This window comes from Myotis nattereri (assembly GCF_964212035.1).
Source record: "Myotis nattereri genome assembly, chromosome: X".
Lineage (NCBI taxonomy): Eukaryota > Metazoa > Chordata > Mammalia > Chiroptera > Vespertilionidae > Myotis > Myotis nattereri.
In genome coordinates this window covers 95,019,684-95,033,748 of record NC_138078.1, presented here as the reverse complement: position 1 = coordinate 95,033,748, position 14,065 = coordinate 95,019,684, and the positions used below count along the sequence as shown (strand labels likewise).

Below are 14,065 nucleotides of genomic sequence, written 5' to 3'. Positions count from 1 at the left end.
AACCTGAAAACAGCCATCAACCCCTCACCCAGGCTGGCCAGACACCCCAGCAGGGACCCCCATGGTGAAGGGGCTGTGGCCAACCTGCAAACAGCCATCTGCCTCTCACCCAGGCTGGCCAGGCACCCCAATGGGGATCCCCATGCTGAAGGGGCTGTGGCCAGCCTGAAAACAGCCATCAGCTTCTCACCTAGGCTGACACACCCTCATGGGGTGAGGGTCCCCACTGGGGGGCTTGGCCAACCTGAAAACAGCCATCAGCCACTCACCCTGAAGGGACAGAACGGAACTTGAAAGAACTAAGCAGAACTAAGCAGAAATGCACCCTCCTCCCTCTTCAAGGACGAAGCAGGGACATACTCTTCTCCCTCTCCTCTATCTTGTCTTGCAAGGCTGGACCCTCAGCCAGCCCAAGCCGCCCCCCCCCCCCCGAGAGTGACCACAAGAATGCTGGTATTGTCCTAACTCTCCGAACCACCCACCTGAGTGGACCAATGAACCTCCAGAAATGTAGCTAAGGTCCTAATAAGGCTATAGTGGAGGACAGCTCCAACCTTCAGAATGTGATGGTCACTTCCTGACCCTTATACTGTAAAACCCTGACCAATCTCTGTAACTCACGCCACCCCTAAAGCCCACCCCAAATAGCTAGCCCTATATAACCTTTGTTCTTCTGGGACACGGTCTCTCTCGCCTCACTGCTGTGCCGGATAGAGGCTGGGAACCAATTCTAGAATTGATCAATAAAGACTCGTTGCTTTTGCATTGGAGGAGGCTCCCTGGTGGATTATTATTGGGGACCCCGAGCTCTGGGCATAACAACCCAAGCTGGCCAGGCACCCCAGCAGGACCCCCCACCCTGGAAGGGGTGTGACCAGCCTAAAAACAGCCCTCAGCACCTCACCCAGGCTGGCCAGGCACTCCAGCGGGGACACCCACCCTGAAGGGAGTGTGGCCAGTCTCAAAAAAGCCCTCAGCCCCTCACCCAGGCTGGCCAGGCACCCCAGCAGGACCCTCACCCTGATCTGGAACACCCTTCAGGGCAAACCAGCCAGCCCCACCCATGCACCAGGACTCTATCCTATATAATAAAAGGGTAATATGCAAATTGACCCTAACATCAGAATGACTGGGAATGACTGGTCACTATGACACACACTGACCACCAGGGGGCAGATGCTCAATGTAGGAGCTTCCCCCTGGTGGTCAGTGTGCTTCCACAGGGTGAGCTCTGCTCAGCCACAAGCCAGACTGGCAGCTGCCAGTACAGCGGTGGTGGTGGGAGCCTCTCCCGCCCACCCCCTCAGGAGTGCTAAGGATGTCTGACTGCAGCTTAGGCCTGCTCCCCACTGGCAAGTGGACATCTCCCAAGGGCTCCTGGGCTGCCAGAGGGATGTATGACTGCCAGCTTAAGCCCAATCCCCCAGGGAGCAGGCCTAAGCCAGCAGGTTGTCATCCCTCAAGGGGTCCCAGACTGAGAGAGGGCACAGGCCGGGCTGAGGGACACCCCCCCCCCCCGGAGTGCACAAATTTTTGTGCACTGGACCTCTAGTAAGTATATAAGTTCTTTGGTTTATCTCTTCTTATTACCCCAAACCCCACATTGAGGTGTGTCCATCTGTTCCATGCCTCTCTGCTTTGGGTCTTATTTTGTTGGTGAATTCATTTTGTTCATTAGATTCCAAGAATAAGTGAGGTCATTTTATATGTGTCTCTCTCAGGCTTATTTCACTTAACATAATATTCATGTTCCTTTTACCTGTGAGAATCTTATCGTCCTTAAAAATAAAAAAGGGGGAGGACAATTTTCATAGAGGCTTAAAGTTCTAGTTCAGGACATGTTCTTGGTATCTATTATTGAGTTCTCCAGGTGTCAAATGGAAAGGCTTCCAAATGTAAAACCACTGGCAACTGTAGAAGTTAGGATTTAGGCTTTCCTGAGAACTAAGGGTCTGTCAGATCCTATAGAAACAACCTATTACACATGTTATGTATATTTTGTTTCAACAATGTGCACAACGCCTGTGTAGAAAACCTCCTTGGTCATCATAATAAAAACTCTACCACATTTCAACCACTGTGGTCAGAGCTTGTAGAGGTTGCTCAGTCCTATTATAGGACTGCAGGGCCTCTGGCTAGCAAACTATCATAGCTTAAATATTGTAAAGTTATTTCTCTACTTCTTCCCCTAAATTCAACCTCTGCCCTTGTCTGCCCTACTTTATCACCAGGGAAGCTGAATACTATTTATTCTAACTCCTGGTTTTGTCCTCTGATTTCTGTTTGAGTTCACATTGAGGAGAGGGGGAAGTACTAGCAAGAAACTGGGAGGCAGGCGTTAAGAGGGGTTAGAGTATTTATCCTTCCCAACATCCCTATCTCTGCCACAGTCCATATTTGCCACTAAGGCCACAGCTCTGGACAGGCCCACACCACTCTTGCCAGGTTCCAGTGACACAGCTCCTTACCCATGCCACACCTCGATAAATACTTCATGTAACTCTCTTCTGTTCAATTTTATTTCTAGCTAAACATGTTATTTCTTGTGTTCAAGAAATAACCTATACTGGGCCCATTTTTCTCCTCTGCATTAACTGCAGTGGCTCTCACAATGCAGATCATGATATCAGTTGTTATTTTTTGTAAGTACTATTACTAGTAATTATGGGCTTTGTCCCTAATAATAAATCATATTTCTACATCATTCAAATATTTTCTTAAATCTTAACTCATCCCATTTGCTCTCATTAATTGGAGTGAAGGGAGATTTTATTTATTGCTTAGCAGTTGCAGAAGGTGGGATTGTTTCTGACACCTGCTGATGGAAGTGCATGAAAACCAGAGGTATATAAAATTTATAGCTCTGTATTATTTAATTATGGAGCTGGTGAATTCTCAGTAAAATATCTAATACCAAAAATATAAATAAAATCTCTCCCTTTTCCTATCCATAAACCAGTTATTGACTTAAGGTAAAAAATGGATTTAACACCATGCTGAGTTACCTTATACCATACAACATCAGGCTCCTGATCAGATTTTTTAAAGTCATCCATGTCTGGGCAGGAGATCTCTTTTCTTTTGGTGACTTCAGATTTTTCTAAGTAGCGGATCCTGCTATTGTAGCACAGGCCTGATTCATTCTCTGCAACAGTCAAGGACATTGACACTTTCATGCAATATGTTGAGTTTCTGTAGGAACAGAGAAATAACAAAATGAATTTATTGGGTGTTTACAACTTCATTTGTACACTACATATTTCAAGAATATTGACTTTTACATTTAGCACATTACTGAGAAGTCAGAAACAACATAAAAAATAGAGAACAATTTTCTACTTTAACTGACAGAAAGCTATTAAACAAAGTGCTAATATGGACATTTCTGACTGTGAGGTAGCTATATTGAATAGCTGTACTCATCTTCTGAACCACCAGATGGTCAAACTTCTTTCCAAGGGGTAAATATTTTTATTAAATTTATTGGAATGACATTGGTTAATAAGAAATAAATAAATTTATGTTGAATATCTAATAGTAAAAGCTTGTGAGGAAGTCTATGACTAGAAGTATAGTCATTTCTGCTCTGCCTCTATGGCCAGTTCATTACCAGATATTCCAAAGGTTGTTTAATTTTGCCGTTGATATCTAAGCCAGCATGTACTTTTATAGGATACACACCAAAAAAATAGATCAACATACAGAAGATACCTATTAACTTACATAGCTTTGGACAGTGTTTACTGAGATATTTCAGGGGTCCAATTCTGGCATCCTACAAAGGACAAATCCTAGTAGTAAGTGGTTAGCCTAGATTAATTTTATACATTGTAAAGGAGCTTCCACATTGAATTTTATCATAAGGTCACTTTGTATACACCATTACCTTTCCCTACCTTAGTGTACATGGACTCCAGAAAATATCAACCACAAAAAAAGAAAACTGGAAAGTGTGAAGAAGAAATCAGAAACAACCTGGTAAGACTTAGAAGGTCAAATGGTTTATTTCTTGGTTAGACACATCAGAATCATTTCTGTTCTAAATATCAAGGGGTACCTGCTGTTGAACATACAAAGTGCCAAGGGTATTTTAAAACCAAGTATTTTTAAAGTCGAGTGATAAAAATCCTGACAGATGGGATTAGCATGAGAATCAATAATTTTTTTTTTTTTAATTTTTTTATTGCTTAAAGTATTACAAAGGGTATTACATATGTGTCCATTTTATCCCCCCACCCTAGACAGTCCCCCAGCCTCCCCTATCCCCCAGTGTCTTATGTCCATTGGTTATGCTTATACGCATGCATACAAGTCCTTTAGTTGATCTCTTACCCCCCTACCTCCTGCCCCCCAACCCTCCCTGGCCTTCCCCCTGCAGTTTGACAATCTGTTTGAGGCAGCTCTGCCTCTGAATCTATTATTGTTCAAAAGTTTATAATGGTCTCTATTATCCATGAATGAGTGCGATCATGTGGTATTTTTCCTTCATTGACTGGCTTATTTCACTTAGCATAATGCTCTCCAGTTCCATCCATGATGTTGCAAATGGTAAGAGTTCCTTCCTTTTTAGAGCAGCATAGTATTCCATCGTGTAGATGTACCACAGTTTTCTAATCCATTCATCTACTGATGGGCACTTAGGCTGTTTCCAGATCTTAGCTATGGTGAATTGTGCTGCTATGAACATAGGGGTGCATATATCTTTTCTGATTGGTGGTTCTGGTTTCTTGGGATATATTCCTAGAAGTGGGATCACAGGGTCAAATGGGAGTTCCATTTTCAGTTTTTTAAGGAAACTCCATACTGTCTTCCATAGTGGCTGCACCAGTCTGCATTCCCACCAGCAGTGCACAAGTGTTCCTTTTTCTCCACATCCTCTCCAGCACTTGTCGTTTGCTGATTTGTTGATGATAGCCAGTCTGACAGGTGTGAGATGGTACCTCATTGTTGTTTTGATTTGCATCTCTCGGATGATTAGTGACTTTGAGCATGTTTTCATATGTCTCTTGGCTTTCTGAATGTCCTCTTTTGAAAGGTGTCTATTTAGGTCCTTTGCCCATTTTTTGATTGGATTGTTTATCTTCCTTTTGTTAAGTTGTATGAGTTCCCTATAGATTTTGGAGATTAGGCCCTTATCAGATATGACATTGGCAAATATGTTTTCCCACACAGTGGGTTTTCTCGTTGTTTTGTTGATGGTTTCTTTTGCTGTGCAGAAGCTTTTTATTTTGATGTAGTCCCATTTGTTCATTTTCTCTTTAGTTTCAAGTGCCCTAGGAGCTGTATCAGTGAAGAAATTGCTTCGGCATATGTCTGAGATTTTGTTGCCTTTGGATTCTTCTAGAATTTTTATGGTTTCCTGTCGTACATTTAAGTCCTTTATCCATTTTGAGTTTATTTTTGTGTATGGTGTAAGTTGGTGGTCTAGTTTCATTTTCTTGCATATATCTGTCCAATTTTCCCAACACCATTTATTGAAGAGACTATCTTGGCTCCATTGTATGTTCTTGCCTCCTTTGTCAAATATTAATTGAGCATATTGGTTCGGGCCGATTTCTGGGCTCTCTATTCTATTCCATTGATCTATATGCCTATTCTTGTGCCAGTACCAGGCAGTTTTGAGAACAGTGGCTTTGTAATACAACTTGATATCTGGTATTGAGATCCCACCTACTTTGTTCTTTTTCAGGATTGCTGCAGCTATTCGGGGTCTTTTTTTATTCCAGATGAATTTTTGGAGAGTTCGTTCTAGATCTCTGAAGTATGCCGTTGGTATTTTAATGGGAAGTGCATTGAATTTATAGATTGCTTTGGGTAGTATGGACATTTTAATGATGTTGATTCTACCAATCCATGAACACGGTATGTTCTTCCATCTGTTTATGTCTTCCTCTATATCTTTTTTCAACGTCCTGTAGTTTTCTGAGTGGAGGTCTTTTACCTCTTTAGTTAAGTTTATTCCTAGGTAGCTTAGTTTTTTTGGTGCGATGGTAAACGGGATTGTTTTTATAATCTCTCTTTCTGAAAGTTCACTATTGGTGTATAGAAATGCCTCAGATTTCTTGGGGTTAATTTTGTATCCTGCTACATTGCCAAATTCATGTATTAAGTCTAGTAGCTTTTTGATGGAGTCTCTAGGGTTTTGTATGTATAATATCATGTCGTCTGCAAATAAGGACAGTTTTACTTCCTCTTTTCCAATTTGGATGCCTTTTATTTCTTCTTCTTGCCGAATTGCAATGGCTAACACTTCCAGTACTATGTTGAACAGGAGTGGTGAGAGGGGGCATCCCTGTCTTGTTCCTGTTCTTAGGGGAAATGGTGTAAGTTTTTGTCCATTGAGAATGATGTTGGCTGTGGGCCTGTCATATATGGCTTTTATTATGTTGAGGTATGATCCTCCTACTCCCACCTTGCTGAGAGTTTTTATCAAAAATGGGTGTTGAATTTTGTCAAATGCTTTTTCTGCATCAATTGATATGACCATGTGGTTTTTTTCTTTCAATTTGTTTATGTGATGTATCACGTTTATTGATTTGCGGATATTGTACCATCCTTGCATCCCTGGGATAAATCCTACTTGGTCATGATGTATGATCTTTCTGATGTACTGCTGGATCCGATTTGCTAAGATTTTGTTGAGGATTTTGGCATCTATGTTCATGAGGGATATTGGCCTGTAATTCTCTTTCATTGTGTTGTCTTTACCTGGTTTTGGTATTAGGGTGATGCTGGCTTCATAGAATGAGCTTGGAAGTGTTCCTTCCTCTTGAATTTTTTGTAGTAGTCTGAGGAGGATAGGTTTTAGTTCTTCCTTGAATGTTTGGTAAAACTCCCCTGTGAAGCCGTCTGGTCCTGGGCTTTTGTTTGCTGGAAGCTTTTTGATGACTGCTTCAATTTCTTCCATAGTTATTGGCCTGTTGAGATTTTTAGATTCTTCCTGATTGAGTTTTGGAATGTTGTATTTTTCTAGGAATTTGTCCATTTCCTCCAGGTTGTCTAGTTTGCTGGAGTAGAGCTGTCCATAGTATTTTTTAACAATCATTTGTATTTCTGTGGGGTCTGTTGTTATTTCACCTCTTTCATTTCTGATTTTGTTTATTTGGGTCCTCTCTCTTTGCTTCTTGGTGAGTCTGGCTAGAGGTTTGTCAATCTTGTTTATCCTTTCGAAGAACCAGCTCTTGGTTTCATTGATTTTCTGTATTATTTTTTTGGTCTCTATGTTATTTATTTCTGCTCTAATCTTTATTATCTCCTTCCTTCTGCTCACTCTGGGGTTTTCTTGTTGCTCTCTTTCTAATTCTTTGAGTTGTAGAGTTAGCTGATTTACTACCATTTTTTCTTGTTTTTTGAGATAGGCCTGTAGAGCTATAAACTTCCCTCTCAGGACTGCTTTCATTGTGTCCCATAGGTTTTGGATTGTTGTGTTTTCATTGTCATTAGTTTCCAGGATGTTTTGAATTTCTTCTTTGATTTCATTGGTAACCCAATCAATATTTAATAGCATGCTATTCAGCTTCCAGGTGTTTGAGTATTTTGGGTTGTTTTTATTGCAGTTTATTTCTAATATTATGCCATCGTGGTCTGCGAAGACGCTTTTTATGATTTCAATCTTCTTGAATTTGGGTATACTTTGCTTGTGACCCAATATATGGTCTATTTTTGAATATGTGTCATGAGCACTTGAGTGAAATGTATATTCCGTGGCACTGGGGTGAAGTGTTCTGAAGATGTCTATTAAGTCCATCTGATCTAGTGAGTCATTTAGTATTGCTGTATCTTTGCTGATTGTTTGTCTAGAGGACTTATCCAGTGATGACAGTGGTGTATTAAAGTCCCCTACTATGATTGTATTGTTGTCGATCTCTCCTTTGATATCTTCCAGAAGATTTTTTATGTATTTGGGTGCTCCTGCATTGGGTGCATATATGTTTATCAGGGTTATATCTTCTTGTTGTATTGATCCTTTTAGTATTATGAAGTGGCCTTCCGTATCTCTTGTTATGGCCTTCACTTTGAGGTCTATTTTGTCCGATATAAGTATTGCTACCCCAGCTTTCTTTTCTTTTCCATTAGCCTGAAAGATATTTTTCCATCCCTTCACTTTCAGTCTGTGTGAGTCCTTTCTAATGAGGTGGGTCTCTTGTAGACAGCAAATGTATGGGTCATGATTTTTTATCCATTCAGCCACTCGATATCTTTTGGTTGGAGCATTTAGCCCGTTTACATTTAAAGTTATTATTGAAAGGTACTTGTTTGTAGCCATTTCTTTTTTTGTGTGTGTGGCTGTTTTCTTTCTGGGATTTTTATTTCTTCTTTTTACACCAGTCCCTTTAGCATTTCTTGCATTGCTGGCTTGGTGGTGATAAACTCCCTTAGCCTTTTTTTGTCTGTGAAGCTTCTTATTTCCCCTTCAATTTTGAATGATAGCCTTGCTGGATAGAGTATTCTTGGATTCAGTCCTTTGCTTTGCATCACTTTGTAAATTTCCGTCCATTCTTTTCTGGCCTGATGTGTTTCTGTTGAGAAATCATTTGATAATCTAATGGGAGATCCCTTGTATGTAACTTTCCGTCTCTCTCTTGCAGCCTGTAAGATTCTCTCTTTGTCCTGAACATTTGCCATGGTAATTATGATGTGTCTTGGTGTGGGTCTTTTCGGGTTCACCTTGCTTGGGACTCTCTGGGCTTGTGTGACTTTTTTCTTCCCCACCTCAGGGAAGTTTTCTGATATTATTTCTTCCAATAGGTTTTCTAATCCTTGTTCCTCTTTCTGTTGTTCTGGCACCCCTATTATTCGTATGTTGTTTCGTTTCATGTTGTCCCAAAGCTCCCTTAGGCTCTCCTCCTGTCTTTTAATTTTTTTCTCCAACTGAAGTACAGTTTGGGTGTGTTTTGCTTCCCTGTCTTCTAATTCACTAATTCGGTCTTCCGCTTCTCCTAGTCTACTGTTGATACTTTCAATGGTGTTCTTTATTGCAGCTATATCGCACTTCATTTCTTCTTGGGTCTTAGTTAAGTTGTCGATTTTTTCATCTGTTTCTTCTTGCTTCTTGGATAAGTTGTCGATTTTTTCCTCCATCCGGTGTATGCACTCTAGGACCCTTATTCTGAATTCTTTTTCTGTCATGTTGTATGCCTCTGTATCACTTAGCTGCTTTTCTGGTGAGTCCTCCTTTTCTTTCCTTTGGGGATTTCTTTGTCTACCCATGTTTGATCTCACTGACGTATATAGATATTGAGTCGTTCAGTGGCTGCTCCCTAGGTGGCAGTGGCTCCTCGGGCTGTGGTTGCTCCTTGGGCGGTTGTGGTAGCAGCTGCTCCTCTGTTGTTAGCAGGTCTTCTGATGGGTGCTGTTCACAGCTGTTGTGGCTCTTCTGGCTGGTGGAGGGAGGCTTCACCCACAGCAGCTGTTCCTCAGACAGAGCGTGTGGAGATCAGGAGGCCGCTGTCGCTTGGATCTGCTGAATCTCTCTCTCTCTCTCTCTCATAAAACATTTGTCTGTGTCTCTTTGTACTTTCTTTCAGATGGAGTCCTGCTATAGGAAGAAGACTATAGATTTGTACTTCACAACTTCCTGTGCCCACCTTCAATTTTTAGGGCTCTGTGTCTTCGGAGGGAAGTATTCCTCAGGGACTCATTTCAAAGAGTTGTCCCTGAGCATGAATGCTCCAGCTCCCCATGGTGTCAAGAGGAGAGACTGAATAGACTGCACTTTCACCTGTGTAGTTTCAGCTGCTTGATCCTGAGAAAGTTGTCTTACAGGTCTAACCCTTAGTTTCCCCACCTGCTCACCAGGCGCACGACTTCCTTGCTCAGCTCCGGGACCTTGAGAGGTGGGCACGGAAGCGCCGAAGAAGAGGCGGCAGTGCCACGGGCAGAGATGCGCGCCGAGAATCAATAATTTAATGTTGGTCTCAAAGCATTGTTAGTATTCATACTACTTAGTACTCATTGAAATTTCACAAAATGCTAGGTATCATACAAATGTGGACGAAAGGGGCCACATGCTAACCTGATAAGCTCAGGAAAGGCCTGTATGGCAGTCTTGCAAACTCAGAGACCTAAAGTAACCACAAAGGATGGTCTGAAATTAAGCTTTAAATAAAAGTAGTTATGGTGGGTAGTTATGTTCTAGGCCGGTATTTTCACTGACAAGGTCAAACTTTACCTTAACTGAGCCTATTTGTCTTTTTGTATCTATAATCACATATCCTTGAAATATCTGGGTAACTTGTAACTTCCCTTTTTCTGGAACCCTTGGGGGCACAACCTAATGTGCCTGGGCGCAAGGACAGATACCACAAATTCCTTCATTGTTATCATGTTAATTGTTCCTACACCAATCTAAGTATGTGTCTATAATTTTACCTTTTATCCAATTCTGGAGGTTTTCCCGCTTTGCTTTCTCCCACCTCTCTAGTCTATCACCAATGGATTTCAAGTAATCCACCTAGGTTCCACCTTTGATTGCAATGTATAAAAATAGAGGAAAACCCGCCATCCTCAGGAACACTATCCCAATCTGTTGAGATATTGCTTTCCGGCAATAATCAACAGTTTGGCTCAAAAAACTCACAAAAATTCTTTACAGGCTAGATTAGAATGTTTTCTACGTTAACACAAAGTATAGGAGGTCACATTGCTGCTGCCCATTAGGTTTATAAGTTAAGTTAATCAAAATACGACTTGGATTTCCAGTAAATATAATTACTGGCAAGTACTTCTGACTATGCCTATGCCCGTGTCATCTGAGAAGGATGCTATCAAATCACCCCCATTCTGATGTTCAGATGCAAACCAATCATTCAATGTAGATTGTGAGCTATTACTTTTCTGTCTTCCTTAGTATAGGTTCCTAGAACCTAAAGACATAAGATATGCCTAGTTGGAATCAAATGTAAGAACATTTCATTCTCTTGTTAGATATTGGACAGTCTTTTAAAAACCCATAAAGCTAAAGGAGTCAGACATTTTTAAAGACTCAGGCAAGAAGATAAAGTTTGGTTCAATAGTCTCAACAATGGAAGTAGATAGAATGTCCAATGCCCTGAAAGAAATTATCCCAAATGTATGTGGCCCTGAGGAGAAAGCAAAGAAGACTAAATACGTGATCAATAAAACGTAGTGATTTCTTAACAAAACACCAAATTCAAACCAAGATCCACTGGGTTCACCTTGCTCTGAGAACTTGGGTAAGTTACATAATATCTCTTAGTTTCAGTTTCCTCAACTGAAAAATGAGAATAAGAAGTCCTTTATGGTGTTTCCATTGGAGGTTGGAAAACGAAGTTCTTTGAATTATACAACCATGAGCAAAAATGTTTATCATTTTCAGTTAGAATGATTACAATACCTGATATTTCCAGGCTGTTGTAACTATTAAAATAAAGTATATAAAACACATAATACACCTCATATTAGGACACTCTTCCCTCCACCCCCTGGTGGACACATGGTGTTATATACAGATTTTGCAACTTAGAAATCCACACATGAAACCTATATGTTAATGTTGACCAGTGTCACCCTAATAAAATTTAATTAAAAAACAAACAAAAAACCTCCACATAATACAGCATCTGCTACATAATAGATATTTAATATATTGTAGTTAGAATTGTTATTACTGCTAGGATTACTTATGCATATTTTAACAAATAATCATTATAATATATATGTAATATAGTAATTATGAACAATAACATATATAATAACAATACACTGGCAGCAAGGGGTTAAGATATGCCACGGAGTTAGGAGAACTACTTGATAGAAAAGCATTTAGAAGAGGTCAGTTGGGTGACAGGCCTAGTACCAGAGAGCCATGAAGTTCTGAAGAGATCAAAAAGATATACTGACCACCCAGCTGGCATGGCTCAGTGGTTGGGCATCAACCTATGAACCAGGAAGCCATGGTTCAATTCCCAGTCAGGGCACATGCCCAGGTTGTGGGCTTGATCTCCAGTGGGGGGCATGCAGGAGGCAGCCAATCAATGATTCTGTCTTAGCATTGGTGTTTCTATCTCTTTCTCCCTCTCTCTTCATCTCTAAAATCAATAAAAATATATTTTAAATATATATGTTTGTTTGTTTGTTTATTTATTTATTTATTTATTTATTTATTTATTTATTTATTAGAGGCCCAGCATGCTAAATTGCATGAGACCCAGACCCAGTGCACTGGCAGGACCCAGATTCCCTCCTGCCACACCAGCAGGACCCAAACTGACTCCCACTGCATAGACTTCTGCCGTGCTGCAAGACCCATCAATGCATCTCCTGGTGATTGGTCTTTGGTCATTCCAGTGTTATGGCGTTATGGCCACTGGACTTTTATAATATAGATATATATACCAACCTAGGTTAAAAAGAAATGAATCAAGGGAAAGTTGGTAAAGCAGGAAAATATTTCCAGGTACCATGAGTACTACCTACTAGACAAAATTCAGAACCTTCAAGGTCAAATTGTTACTAAAAGGTCCACTAAGCCTTCTGTGAGTTTCTTAAACAATAACACCTATAATAATGACTAAACATCTAGGCAAGTTTTCCCGGGACCAAAGACAAGAGATATTTCTATGTGTCTCCTCACCTACCCCTCTAAAGTTTAAACTATATAGGCCATGCCATCAGAATCTTCAATATCATGGGAAGGAGCTGAGGGTAAGGAACCCACACTGGGGATGGCTGATGGGTTGAAGGAGTAAAAAGGATGGATTCAGTCTTCTCTTATGTTTATCCACAAACAACCTTAGGCTAGAGCTCTGCATGAATTTGCTCTTACTCTAATCTTTTGCATGTAAAAGACTGCTGACAAAATGCTTGTTGACCAATAAACAAGTACTAGTATGAAGTCCCTGATGATGACCAAGATCTCTGGACAAAGTCAGAGACAAGGCCTGCTGTCTCTGTCCCTGACCTGGGGGAGGTGTGATCAAGACTGTCTGACAGTCTGAGACTCAGGTAGATTTTTATTAGTTGTGTAATTCAACCCTGGCATAGTTCTTACTAGTAATCTTACATTATTTAGATTTTGTTTTGAAAAATGCCCCCAGGCCAGTTCTATTTAAAATGTTTCCTGCAACAAAGACCTAAAAATGTTACATTTCTTTCATTAGGTACAATTAGAGCTATGCCACTCTGAAAAGGCAACTGAAGAGTGTGAATGAATGGTGACTATAGTTTTTTTCTGAGCTCCCTTCTTATCCTGAGGGTGAGTTGTACATTTAGACTCAATATGAGCAAAGGGACTTTGTGGTGATATTGCATTGATACCTTAGATATTTTCAAGATACCTTAGTAATATTTCAAATACTTCCATATCTCTTATTTTACTTAATTCTGTGAGCAATCCAGGAAAATGTGTAGGGTAAGTATTATCTACATTTTGCAGAGTACAAGATAGACAAAGGAAGGATAAATAACGTAGTTTAGCTCATATAGATGGTTAGTGTATGAGAGCCAAAGATTTGGCTGTTAGCCCCTGGCTAGTCTCAGATCTTGATGGGTTAACAGCCAAATTAACTCATAGTTATCCAAAACAACTTAGAGAAGCTCACAGAAATAAATACAGTTTGTAAAAATAACATTTAAAGAATAATGTTAATATGTACAGCACAGAAGGATTTTTAGTATGCTCTTATTGGTTTTAGAGAGAGGAAGGAAGAGGGAGAGAGAGCAACATCAATGTGAGAGAGAAACAGATTGACTGCCTCCTGCATGCACCTGCAGCAAACCCAGACCTGGGATCGAGCCCCCAACCTGAACATATGCCCTGACTGGGAATCGAACCGGTGATTTTCAGTGCACTGGATGCTGCTCATCCAACTGAGCCACACCAGCCAGGGCCAGCACAGACGAATTTGCTAATTTATAAATAAACTTCACTTTATTTTCCAAAAATTTAATGTTAGCTACTTTAAGTCATAAATTATATTTTTCCAGTAGTATTTATATATATGAAGAACATTACCTGACTTCAAGACTTACTGTAAAACTACAGTATTTAAAACAATGTGGTATTAATGAGACACTTGACAATAGATGCATAGAACAGAATATT

General features: G+C 40.4%; 1 protein-coding gene across 1 annotated transcript in view; it reads right to left on the bottom strand.

Annotated features, from left to right (window-relative positions):
- Positions 1-14,065, bottom strand: part of IL1RAPL2 (interleukin 1 receptor accessory protein like 2) — a gene marked incomplete at its 3' end in the record, with an annotated part of 1,466,967 nt that overhangs the window by 682,005 nt on the left and 770,897 nt on the right. The window contains exon 4 of the mRNA XM_081115342.1: positions 3,006-3,192. Coding sequence (XP_080971468.1) covers positions 3,006-3,192 — 187 coding nt within the window. The remainder of the gene's footprint in view (positions 1-3,005; positions 3,193-14,065) is intronic.